The 13,026-nt window shown below is 31.0% G+C and overlaps 1 protein-coding gene across 10 annotated transcripts in view; it reads right to left on the bottom strand.

Annotated features, from left to right (window-relative positions):
- Positions 1–2,144: 2,144 nt before the first annotated feature.
- LOC139501490 (N-acetylated-alpha-linked acidic dipeptidase 2-like) overlaps positions 2,145–13,026 on the bottom strand; it is a 60,989-nt gene continuing 50,107 nt past the window's right edge. For all 10 annotated transcript variants that reach the window (XM_071290583.1, XM_071290579.1, XM_071290584.1 and 7 more), the window contains 9 exons: positions 12,082–12,201; positions 11,036–11,118; positions 10,164–10,227; positions 9,198–9,357; positions 8,055–8,148; positions 6,933–7,185; positions 6,175–6,262; positions 4,860–4,952; positions 2,145–3,811 (listed from right to left, as the gene is read on the bottom strand). In XM_071290583.1, the coding sequence (XP_071146684.1) occupies positions 3,619–3,811; positions 4,860–4,952; positions 6,175–6,262; positions 6,933–7,185; positions 8,055–8,148; positions 9,198–9,357; positions 10,164–10,227; positions 11,036–11,118; positions 12,082–12,201 (1,148 nt within the window). In that variant the 3' untranslated portion in view covers positions 2,145–3,618. The remainder of the gene's footprint in view (positions 3,812–4,859; positions 4,953–6,174; positions 6,263–6,932; positions 7,186–8,054; positions 8,149–9,197; positions 9,358–10,163; positions 10,228–11,035; positions 11,119–12,081; positions 12,202–13,026) is intronic.

Genomic DNA, 13,026 nt, shown 5'->3' with positions numbered 1-13,026 from the left:
AAAACAATTTGCAGCCGTGTGTTATTCCGGACCATTAAACTCGTTAACTAATCGTCTTTTTCGATGTCAGTTGCAGTACTATAAATGGTAGTTCGTATTTCAAATAGAATAACGAATTATTCTGATGAACATGTATTATTTTCTTTCTTTTTCAAATCAGTTCGGAAGCAATCTTTAGATTGACATACTATTAAGTCACCTGCAGGATTTAAGCTAGGATCCCGAAGGCTTCGGTCAATTTTAAACTACATGTATATGAAACCGACCTTTGATGTTACAGCATTAGTCTAAGGCAGTAGTTGTAGTGGCTTAAATACATGCACAAACTTTTGAATGTGATTCCCCATTTTCTTTTGCAGTATGGCAGTAGTATTCATGAATTATATTCAACAATAATAAATCTTAAACGAAACAAGCTGCTTTGTTGATAAAGAAAGATGCATATCACATTTAAAAGGCCTACTTTTGGCATCTAAAATAGTTTCCAGTGCTATCATAAAATAGCTTCTATTTGTCTGGAAATATAGCTGCTAACTAAGAACAAACATGAATAATCTCTGATCTAATACAAGTCATTAGAGAATACACATAAGAGATCTAAATAGGGAAAGTTTCCTGTCTTTATCCATGTCAGCAGAGGGTCTTGATATGGGTTACAGAATAGATACAATGTCTTCAAAAACAAAGAAGACAGAAAAAGAAACAAACCAACATAGAATAGAGATTAATATGGTTTTAATATGTACAAATAGTTGTCAACAAAAATTAAAATGTAGAAAATTGGCATAAGAAATAAAGGATACAGCAAGAAGACCAACTCCAAACTATCTCACTAATTCATCATGACTTATAAGACCATAACTTAACTTAACTTTTCTCAAGTTAGAATGACAGAGACAAATTTGGGTTGGTCTATCCGTATTGGAAAAGAATACAATTTTAATTTTCTTCTTGGAACAAACTATGCTAATTCAGAGGTGCTACTTACTAGTGGGGGCGTATACACATTAGAAATATATACAAAACAGCTTTCATCTTAAATCAGAACAGAAAAAACATGTCTGCATCATGAAACTACGGTGAATGTTGCAAAATATTAAAGTACCATACATTGATAAAAGCTAGATGTCTTCTGACAGATTCTAGCTACACATAAATCAATTTCTGAAATCATTATAACCTATCAGATTAACTGTTACCACCAATAATGACACCTATTTTGACTTTTGATTAGTTTGGGATTGTAAACTTTTCATTAGTATATTGCCAGGTAAAATTATAGATATGCAAAACTTTGGAAATCAATTACATTTATTGAAAAAAATTAAATCTGGCTCAATCCATTTAAATCGTAACCCGTTACATAAGAGAATTCACAGTGGTTGTTCTGCTAATCTTGTTTCAATTCTGATGGTAAAAAAAACTGTTTGGTATTTAACTTTAGAAACGTTATATGTCATACCTAATCAAGCCTATAAAAAGATGGTGCTCTGCACAATAAAATTGATATCTTACATTTAATTCACCTCAAAATGAATATTTTTCTTTATACATGTTCTAGTTGATTTTGTGCTCAAATCTGGTGTCTTCGTCGAAACATGAAATCCAGCATTTTGATTTGTTGATTTTGGAGTATTGAGTACAAAAACCTGACTAAACGGTTTTATGACTTCAACCCCTGACCTTTCAATCGATTAAACAGTTTGTTCATACTTTGGGCTGTCATAAAACTGTTTGAGTTAAGGGAAGATTGAGTGGCTGCAAAAAATTCAATGCTACTCCATTCTATAATTGCCTGTTATACATATGCGTGTTATATTTGTTCAAAAGGCTGTTGGTTTTTTCTTTTTAACTGTTTCACATTTAGCCATATGAATGATTTTAATAGCTGACTAGATTTGTTGATATGTTCATTTTTTAAGCCTGTTTACAAACATCTCAATTGTCAGAACTCTTGTGGATAGTTATCTTATTGGTAACAATACCACATCTCACTGTAAAGTCAGAAATTATTGTGAGATATATATCAACGTGAATAATGCGAATGGGTTAGTATTGGAAGATGCAGATTTTCCTGAAATCACAATAATTCATTACATCCGTGTACCTTCTTCAACAATGGCAATAATGAATGCACACAATAATTTCTAAATTTACAGTGTTTCATATTGTTAAAAAAAACTACTGTTGGTGATAATGAGTTCTAATGATCAAATATGAATACATTAATAAAATTCTCCATATTTACAATTGTATATCTACATGATTTTGACAAATTAAATATGTTTTATAGTAAAATTTACATCTATATTTTACATTAAAAATTGTTTGTATATATACATTTCAGCATAAAATCATAACATCTAAACAGATCTAATTTCAGCAGAGATCACATTAAAATCCATCTAACTACATCCTGTACTATCTGAATACACGGAAAACGTGGAATTATAGACCTTCTCAGAATCTCTCTATTCTTCCACAAATTTTCATTAAGGGAGTTCGCTTCTCAGTTTCAAAGTAGTTAACTTTTCAACACACTAGTTTATATAGATAGGGAATTAATAAAGGAATCCAAAGAGCAAAAAAATATATAGGTCACCATGCTTCTTTTCGAGATATTAGCCATTGAAATTTTGACGGGAAAATATTCTCTCTTGACTTTTCATAGCTTTATCATTGACAAGTTGAAGTTCTCAAAAACTGTTAAAAAGTAATTAAAATTTTATAAGACTTTTACAGATGGCTTATCATCATACATGTAAAAGATTTACAAAAAGAAAAATGGGGGTCACCGGGCAAATTTTTTCAAGGCATTCAAATGGATAAAACCAGAGGATTCCGAAAATCTGACAAAATATCTAAAACATGACAAGCCAGCTTCATTAAAAGAGCACTAATCACCTACGACACACATCATAATTCAGTATATTTGAACTATCTTTCATTAAAATTATAAACAATCTTCCTTCTTTTGGCATAAGTGGATTCATTATTATTCAAATATACATTGGTTTCATAGGTAAATGTTAACCTAACAAGTTCAAACGAAGAACAAATTTTCTATAGGCTTGTATGAAAAAGTAAAAACCACAAAATCAAATACCCAAGAAGATACAATTTTATCTCAATCTGCAAAAAATGTTACCCACGAAAACAAATCCACAGTACATTTCTCCCATTAAAATTATAAACAATATTCCTACTTTTGGCATATATAACTAATTAAAATTCACTTTATCAATTTTTGTACATCTGCATTTCCAAGACACCTTCATTTCATCAGAGAAAATTTTGACTACTGTGCAAAAGTTACTTTTGTTTGAAATAAATGCAACAAGTGTAACAGAATCCAAAATAACAATTACTTATCAATATTTGTCCACCATTACTGAATATCAGTAACTTTGAATTTGTGGTTATTTTTTAAAAAATAAATCACAAGAAAACAATGTGTGACACGATAGAGCAAAGGGGATCTTGATTTGATGCAGAATCCCAAATAGCAACAAACTTTATACACTTCGTTATTCGATGTCTGTGAGTGCATCACTCTATCTGTTTGATATCACTAAGACAACTGTAGCAGAATCCCAATTACTGACAAAATTTCTACTTTCATGAATATCTAATAAATATTTCATCCTGTATAATTTCTACAGCCTGATGTACAGAGACTATTAATAAAGCTATTTGTTGTCTGAGAGGATCACAGTCTTTTTTAGTCTGACATTGTTCTATTGTGACAGCAATCCCTGGAAAGATTTGATCATCCCATAGGTTCTCAGCGTGTGGTGCTAACAATAAATGCCTGAAAAACAACAATTATATGTCATTTAAAATGATCACTAAGAACTTGCCAAAAACTTTCTTAGCTTAAATATCCGTACTGATCACCTGTACTTATCACTGTTTTTTTTATTCTTGTTTTTTTTAAAAGAGGGGAATATCAAGTGTTTTGGAGACTTAAATTTCTCTGTTCTTTTACTTTCGCCTATTCTACATTTGATTTAATGCTCTTTTAATATTTTCAATCTTTATTCACTAATAATTCTAATATGATTTGCATATTTGGGAAAAAGTTAATATGATTGGTTGAGAGGGCTCTTGAAGTGGATCTTGACTTGGTTTATTTTTTCAATAGACAATGTTGACAGAACAACTTTTTGCAACCAATGTAAACAAGATGGAGGCGATAATTACACAGACCAGCTCGACATTGAAAAAATTTATTTTCACTTCGCGCTCATCGTCAAATTGAAGAATAAACACAAATAGAAAATTTAAACATATTGTTCAGTTTATTTTTGGGGAAAGCAAATTTCATAGAGTATATTTTATGACGTTAACCATAAAATATATTCCTGTGCAAGGTCAATCCAATGTCTCAAATTTACAAAGTTCATGTGATATTGTTATGAGTGGAAAAATAAAAATCTCCAATTTTAGAGAATTATAAGGATTAAAGAGTTTTTTAAAGGAATTTATATATTTGTGTATAAACTTGACCATGTCACTCACAAACATATCATAAAAGTCCTCTGTGAGTGAATTGGTCGAGTTTATACACCAATGTATTCCTTTAAAAAGTTGTTAAATCCTATAATAAACTATAAGGATTTGATCAATCTATTTATATCTCTATACTATGAGTTCTGATTGATATCAAAGATCTATTTATTATGAATAATTAAAATTCTTTTTTTAACGCTATACATTTCCTTACAAATTCTAGTTCTTAATTTTACAATGAGTATCTCAGAATAGCTTGGTATTTTATCAATATCTTAGGAAAATCTAGTATTTACATCTACTAAGGAATCCCCAGAATACCTGGGCAGGTTAATAATAGTACTTACCTATATTGAGGATATCCCGGAATACCCTGGTAGTTTATAAATATCCTGGGAAGTTCCAGTAACTTATCATTGATTAAATACAAATCTGATTCTCTGCAAATACAAACAGTAATACATATATCAATGATTAAATGTGTTGATATCTTATTTACTTTAAATTTTATAAATTTTTGCATACAATTATCATAGCAATTGCTGTTCACTGGAACTTTAAAGCTTCATATAAATATTGCTGTCAGAATTATAAATTCGAAAACTAGGATAAATTATTCTGTCTACTAGCTAATTATTCCATTGCTGGTACCCCTAAATGTTACATGCTTCACAGAGAAAAGGTAAATGCCATCTTTTTAAAAACTTTTTGAATGATCTAATAGCAGGAAAAAATTGGTAAAACACTAAATATGTATCCTGAATGAGAAATCTGGTTGGGATAATGTCTATTTTATAGAAACTTCTCCAGCTACTAACATTGATATATTACTAGTTTTCCATCATCTTTTATATGTATTCTTATCTACAGTAGATGTATTTCACTTATCAGTAATAACAAGTAAATTGTAATATATGATATTCTCTTTTCAATGAATATCAATTACAATCTCACATATTTCAGTTGCATGAAAAATCTCATTGTCCCATTTAAGATCCTCAGTATAATAATAGATAGTTTTCATTTAAGGTTATTTGAGATGAGTTATTTCCCCTTGGCCACCATGTTGCAGACCAAACTTGTTGATTCAGTACAAACAAGTCACACAGTAGACACATACTTTCAAAGTGATGAATTATCTTAGTCTTAAACAAATCAAATTAAAAAAAAATGAAGAATGTGTCAATGGGACACATATGTCCCTACTTGTAAATATATGACAAATAATGCATTTTTTTAGTTTTCAAAGGGACATAACTTAAGAACTGCAAAAGACACATCACCCAAATGTGAACTTCATCTATGTTTGGTGGTAATAAATATAAGCATTGTGTATAAGTTTCATATTCATAACATGTAGTTGAGGCGAACTAATTTTAGAATGCTGAAAAAGCAAATTTAGCAATTTTATACTTAATATAGGGATGTTTAGACAGAAGAACAGACAGACGTATACAGAGGGACAAGAGTAAAACTTAATGCTCTCTTCGCTGCTGTGGGACCATGAAAAACTGTTCTGGCTGTTTGTATAACCAGTTGAATTTGGTTGATTCATGAAGGAACATGTTCAATGGTGTATCTCCTTCAACATAATGTCAAAGAGAAATAACTCTATATACTCAAGCAAGGTCAAGAGAAACTCTATCAATAAATTAAACTTACTTTAAAGAATCAAGGTTAATACTTGTTACATTAAATGCAAATGTTTTTGTAGCTTCTATAAATAGATCAATCTTTGAATATAATACATCTGGAAAATAAGAAAAAACAATCATTTAAATGTCAGACTTATAGATTCTTAAAATTAGTTTCCCCTTAAAGTCCAGTAGTGTGTCTGTGATTTGAATTCGTAATTATATCTTTGAATATCTTTTTTATATATGTAATCGAAAAGGACTAAAATTATCTTTACTTTCATCATCAAGACTCTGCTAGGGAATAAGATCCTCTATTTCAAATTTTTTATGTAGTGTTTTCTTAACTTTAGTTTGTATTTTTTTTTTGTCGTGCAATTGACTAATTTCAGATGAATTTAACCTTGTTTTTTATCTATATGAAAATCTAAATGTATTTCCATTTTTCCTATGGTAATCATGCTGATGGTTTATTAGAAACTTATACTTATGTAATAAATTTTAAACTTATTCATAAAATTCGTGTCAGAAAGGGCCTGTTACTGATCACTCTACTTTATACAGACTTATGCGTCTAATTAAAATAAAAAAAAAAAAAAGAAAGAGTTAAGTGCTTTGAATAAAAACGATTGTCACAAAATTTCAAGGTTTTTTTTAGTAAAAAAACTGATTACCAATAAACAGTAATGTATAAAGAGATGAAGCAATAGTAATAACAAGCCCTCACCCTTCCAGCCAATCAACAAAAAGATAATGAATGCATACATATTGTAATATCATACATACTAATATCTACATTAGCAGAAGAAATAACAGCTTCATTCTCTCTCAAATATTTCTTTCCTCTATCAAAAACTTGTGCATAATTTTGAACATCAAATGGAAGCACTGCTGAATCAGCTAACAGTAAGACCATGTCTGCCACAATCTTAGTGACCGTCTGCTCTAGTTTGGTATCTTTGTCCAGGAATGTTTCTACATATTCTTTATCATCTTCTAACGTACTAAATGCTGGATAAGTTGGCAAGTGCGGATAAATCTGCAATAAAAAAATGTCATTAAAGGTTTGGATATATTATAAACAAGAATGTGTCCATAGTACACGGATGCCCCACTCCCACTATCATTTTCTATGTTCAGTGGACCGTGAAATTGGGGTCAAAACTTTAATTTGGAATTAAAATTAGAAAGATAATATCATAGGGAACATGTGTACTAAGTTTCAAGTTGATGTAACGTTAACTTCATCAAAAACTACCTTGACCAAAAACTTTAACCTGAACTTTGCACTATCATTTGCTATGTTCAGTGGACCATGAAATTGGGGTCAAAACTATAATTTGGCATTAAAATTAGAAAGATCATATCATGGGGAACATGTATATTAAGTTTCAAGTTGATTGGACTTCAGATTCATCAAGAACTACCTCGACCAAAAACTTTAACCAGACGGACGAACGGAGACACAGACGGACGGACGGACGAACGGAGGCACAGACGGAGGAACGGAGGCACAGACGGACGGACGGACGAACGGAGGCACAGACCAGAAAACATAATGCCCCTCTACTATCGTAGGTGGGGCATAAAAACTAAACAAGAATGTGTCTGAGGAAATGAATGTTCTGGCACAAGCTTTACTAATTCCAAGTTAAAAGGGGCATAACTTTAGTACGGCAAATAACTCCCAACCTAAATTGGAATTCTATCTATGGTTATGGTTCTCAGTATAGTGTAAATCATTCTATTTATCATGAATCAGTGGCATATTGCTATAAACATTATTAATCAACATATTTCAAAATAAAGCACTTCAATTTATTTATCATAGTTTTTTTTTGTCATTACATAAAATAAAATTTCTTAAAAGCTTCACACAATTGTTGTGAAAGTGCTAGATTAATCTACCTTTGAATTAAATGTATACATTGGTGATACTGAAGGAACTCCCAGATAATACTCAAATGGTGTGTGGTCACTGTCTCCATTCAATGGATTTATTCTGAAAAACGAAACATTCTGATTAAAATGGTTTTAACAACTACCAACACAACAATCTATACTGCAAAATAAATCAATGTATATTAAATGCCAATTGACCTGAAAGGTTGATTTTTACAGGTATCTACCAGGAACTTGCTTCCTCATCCATGATTTCTCAATCATTAAACAAGTGATTTATTAAGTATATCACCCCTTTATACTCATATATTAGCTCCTTAAATCTTTTTTTACCTAAAATTCAAAATGTCCCACTGAAAAACTACAGGGTTTTGACACTGTTCACAAGAAGTTAATAATTTCACCTATCCATATCTTAAAATTTATGACACGAAGATTGCAACCAATTATTTTCCAGAATCTATAAAATGGGTGTAGCTTTTGCATAACCTTTTGAATCTAATTCAATTTCTTAATAATTAATTATAAATAGTTGAAGATGAGTACTTATTCTTTTCAAAACTGTGAACTTCTAAGCCATGTATACCTACTTTGGCTGGGAAGGTTTCCCTGGATCCATGAATCTTTCTAACCACATATCATACACTGTTTAATCAAAATAATCAGGGACAGTGACCTAAGCTATGTATACATACTTTGGCTGGAAAGGTTTCCCTGGATCCATGAATCTCTCTAACCACATATCATACACTGATTAAAGTAATAATCAGGATCAGAGACAAATTAAACTATTAATACCTACTTTGGCTGGGAAGGTTTCCCTGGATCCATGAATCTTTAGCTAGTATCGATCTCTAAGCACATATCATACACTGTTTAATCAAAATAATCAGGGACAGTGACCTAAGCTATGTATACATACTTTGGCTGGGAAGGTTTCCCTGGATCCATGAATCTCTCTAACCACATATCATACACTGATTAAAGTAATAATCAGGATCAGAGACAAATTAAACTATTAAAACCTACTTTGGCTGGGAAGGTTTCCCTGGATCCATGAATCTTTAGCTAGTATCGATCTCTAAGCACATATCATACACTGTTTAATCAAAATAATCAGGGACAGTGACCTAAGCTATGTATACATACTTTGGCTGGGAAGGTTTCCCTGGATCCATGAATCTCTCTAACCACATATCATACACTGATTTATCATAATAATCAGGGTCTGTACAAGGCACTTTTTGTGTGGAGTTCTTTATAATACTGTATAGTAATGGGTTAGCTTCAGCATGAAAGGAATAGTTCCCTGTAATACAGTGAAAGAGATTCATGAGCCATTTTCAATCAATTATAAAAAATGGAAAATGTTTGTAGATTTTAAGGTTTATAAAGTCAAAGTCAAAGTCAAAGATTTTATTGATATATAGCTTTGAGTTAATAAAAAAGGTTCTTCTCATCAGTGCTAAACTTTCTTTCCAACAAAAACTAACTAAAAGTAATGGTGATTTCTCCACAGATTATTTACAAGCAATCCCTGTGTCGGTAAGGCAAACCCCAAAAAATTAAATACTGTGGATTCAGTTATTTTCCTGGTACCAGTTTTCGTGGATTGAACAAAATTTGAATTTTTTTGGATATTTGATTTCTTGATAGTCTGCATATCACCTTAAGGAGGTAGACCTAGGTTAAGGGAAATAACTCTTAAAATCATCAGTACATTTGTGTCAGCCATTTTCATAAATATGTCCTAAGCTTCTTGGATACATAGATTATTTCCAATCTGTTTCAGGTAAATGCTTAAAATTTATTGACAAAACTTGACTTTTACAAACGCATAACTGATTTAAAGAGTTATCTCCCTGAACCAAGGTCTATCCCCTTAAGTTATTTAAAAATTGTCATTAGTTGAACACATAAAATCGTGGTTCATCTGTACCAATGATTAGGATAACACCAAAAGCAATCCCTATGTGTTGCCAGAGCTGGACATTACAGAAACACCAAAAGAAATATGGCCTACTCTTGGTAAAGTCTTCAATAAGCCATTGCATGCCATAAATAAGTTCTTACATGTATAATAAATAGTATACTTCCTTCTATATATATTCATACCTCTTATCACAGAATCTAGATTTATATAGGCTACAGCACCTCTTCCTAGCATCTTCTCATATTCCTATAAAAAAGTATCAAATACAGTAACATATGAAAATAAAATGTGAAATATACATCAATGAACATAAACCCCACAAAGTAAATATATATCTTCAATTTACTTTTATAAAAGTTCATGAATTAGAACACAAAAAATAGATACAAAATAATGAAAATCATCCAAATTTAATTCTAAACTCCAATAAATCATTTAAGGTGGTACCTAACACTACAGGGAGATAACTCAACTAAACGTTTTAATGACGTTTTAATGACGTTGTGTTGTTTAGGGAATATTAAGCTTTTCAATGATCAAAATTAGTGTTTGTCAAACAGTGTAATTTTTTTGATAAAATGCTTGGTTCAAATTTTTTGAAATTTTTATATTTTTGTCAAAGTGTAAAAGTAAATACTTTATTAAAATTTTATGAAAATTAAACGAGACAAATTAATTTCAGTGAAGGTGTTGGGTACCACCTTAAGAAAAACTAGCATATAAGTGAAGTGGTCTGTTTCCGACGTCTAATTTTTAACCTTTTGCCTGATTTTGATTTTCCTTTGTGATCAAATTTACTTGAGAGAAAATATCAAGAATAAGTTCCCTCGAAAAATTCAAACTATAAGTATCATACAATATTTAAATTGATTATCTTTGATAAAGCCTTTATAACTGTAGCCTTTCTTACCTGGACCCATTCAAAGGAGCCTATATGTCCATATTTAGTTTTCCTTACCTGGACCCATTCAAAGGAGCCTATATGTTCATATTTAGTCTTCCTTACCTGGACCCATTCAAAGGAGCCTATATGTCCATATTTAGTCTTCCTTACCTGGACCCATTCAAAGGAGCCTATATGTCCATATTTAGATGCATCCCATAAGGCTAACATTATAGTTCTTCTTGGTCTCCAACCTTTTAAAAGAGATAAAATATTTAACTAATTCTCTTTCCAACTAAGTACTAAACATCTATTATCAACAAAGTACAAATTACCTATAGGCATGCACATAAAATTCATCAAAACAACGTAAAGTTTCCAAGATTGATTCATTAATGTTTTCTTTATATCCAGTGCCCGGCAGTGGTGAATATTACATTCATATTCAGAACAAAAGTATTAAGAAAATGCTGTATATGAAATTTGCATCCATGAAATACTGTAAACAACTTATTTTTACAGATACCTTATTTCCAGTTGAGTCTTTTATAGTGTATCATTTTTGCTACTTTCTAATTTCTAATAGGAAAGATTCAAGTTTTAAAAAATTGTGACATTTTATATTTACGGCCCTTTTCTCATGGTGAAATTTTTAAAATAAGTTGATAGTTTAGCAGTAATAAAATCCAAGAAAGCTCTTCATGGAATTCTAGTCTTTTTCTAAATTTCAAAATCGATGGCTATATAGTTTGAACATTGCAAGAGACAAAATCATTTATCTTTTTTGCAATCTGTAACAAATCTTTGACATGACTAAAACAGGACTTTGTAAGTGGTATTACCAATGTTATTTCAACTGATTGGGCAGAGCTTACGTTTTAGTTTGCATAACGACAATCTATTTGTAGATGTGTGTGATAAGAATGATTGCCGTAATAATTATAACTGATCTCTAATCACCTATCAGTGTCATCAAAGGAATTTACAAAAGAATGACTGGACACTTTATTGATGAATTTATTCTAAAACACCTATCTATAGATGGACTGGTTTATTATGAGCGAACTGGTTAATCTCTGCCCAGTCAAGTGAAATAAATTGAGTAATAGTAATTTTAAAGTTATTGAAATGCTAAGAAATCTTTCTGCTGCATATACATTGAAAAGAGTATATAGTATTGCTCTCAACTATGTTAATATATTAAATGACTGCATTACCATCTCTAACAAGAGCACTGAATCCTCTGGCTAGTTCCCAGATCACACTATACCCTGTGGCATGATCTACACCACCTTTGGTCCAGGAGTCTGTATGAGCACCAATTATTACAAATTTATCTGCAATGTAAAATATACTTCTAATAATTCATAATTAGAAATAAGCAATATTAACAAATTTTTTTCTTCTGAAAGAATCAATTTAGACATGTTAGAGATTGATGTGCCATATAAACTGAACTGATAGTGCATCGGACTACTAACACAAAGGTTCCTGGTTCAATTCCCGACTGGGATGAAAATTTCAGGAACTAAATTTTTGGCTCTCCCTTGACACCATTTGCGAGTATGGTCTAGAGGAAACGATGATAGTCCGTCTGAAGGGGACGATAAATGGCTGACCCGTATTAAGAGAGAGACATATCTCTTGCACGCTAAATTCATCCTTGTAGATTTCGAAAAAGAGCAGGCTAATGCCATTACAAGGCAGCACTCACACCCGCAAAGTGGAAAGGGATTAATATAAGTTGCTAAACTTGTTTCCCAATCCACTATAAATAAATATGTTTAAACTAACTGATAAGTAAATAACACATATGTATAATATGTCACATTGTCATAAATTTTCAATATCCTACTTTTAAGAGTAGTTGTTAAAATGGAATACAATCTTTTTTACTGAACAAAAGTTTATTATATCCAGCCTTGCGATGAAAAAACTTTGGAGAAAATTTATCCCTTTCAGACTAAGAATTCAACCAATCAAAATGTTGAGTTTGGTGTTTCTAGCACAAATTCTGTGCTCTTTGAGTACTGAGTAAAGTTTTATGACCATGAACCCTGGAATATATTTATTTGTTCAAGTATTGATTTGAAATTCAATTCATACTAAAATTAATAAATTCAAGTTTTGCAAACTTATACAGAGGCAAGCTGAGGCAAGCA

The sequence above is a fragment of the Mytilus edulis genome, chromosome 13 (assembly GCF_963676685.1).
Source record: "Mytilus edulis chromosome 13, xbMytEdul2.2, whole genome shotgun sequence".
NCBI classification, from domain to species: domain Eukaryota; kingdom Metazoa; phylum Mollusca; class Bivalvia; order Mytilida; family Mytilidae; genus Mytilus; species Mytilus edulis.
The sequence above is the reverse complement of the archived record's forward strand: the minus strand, read 5'-3'. Positions and strand labels throughout refer to the sequence as shown.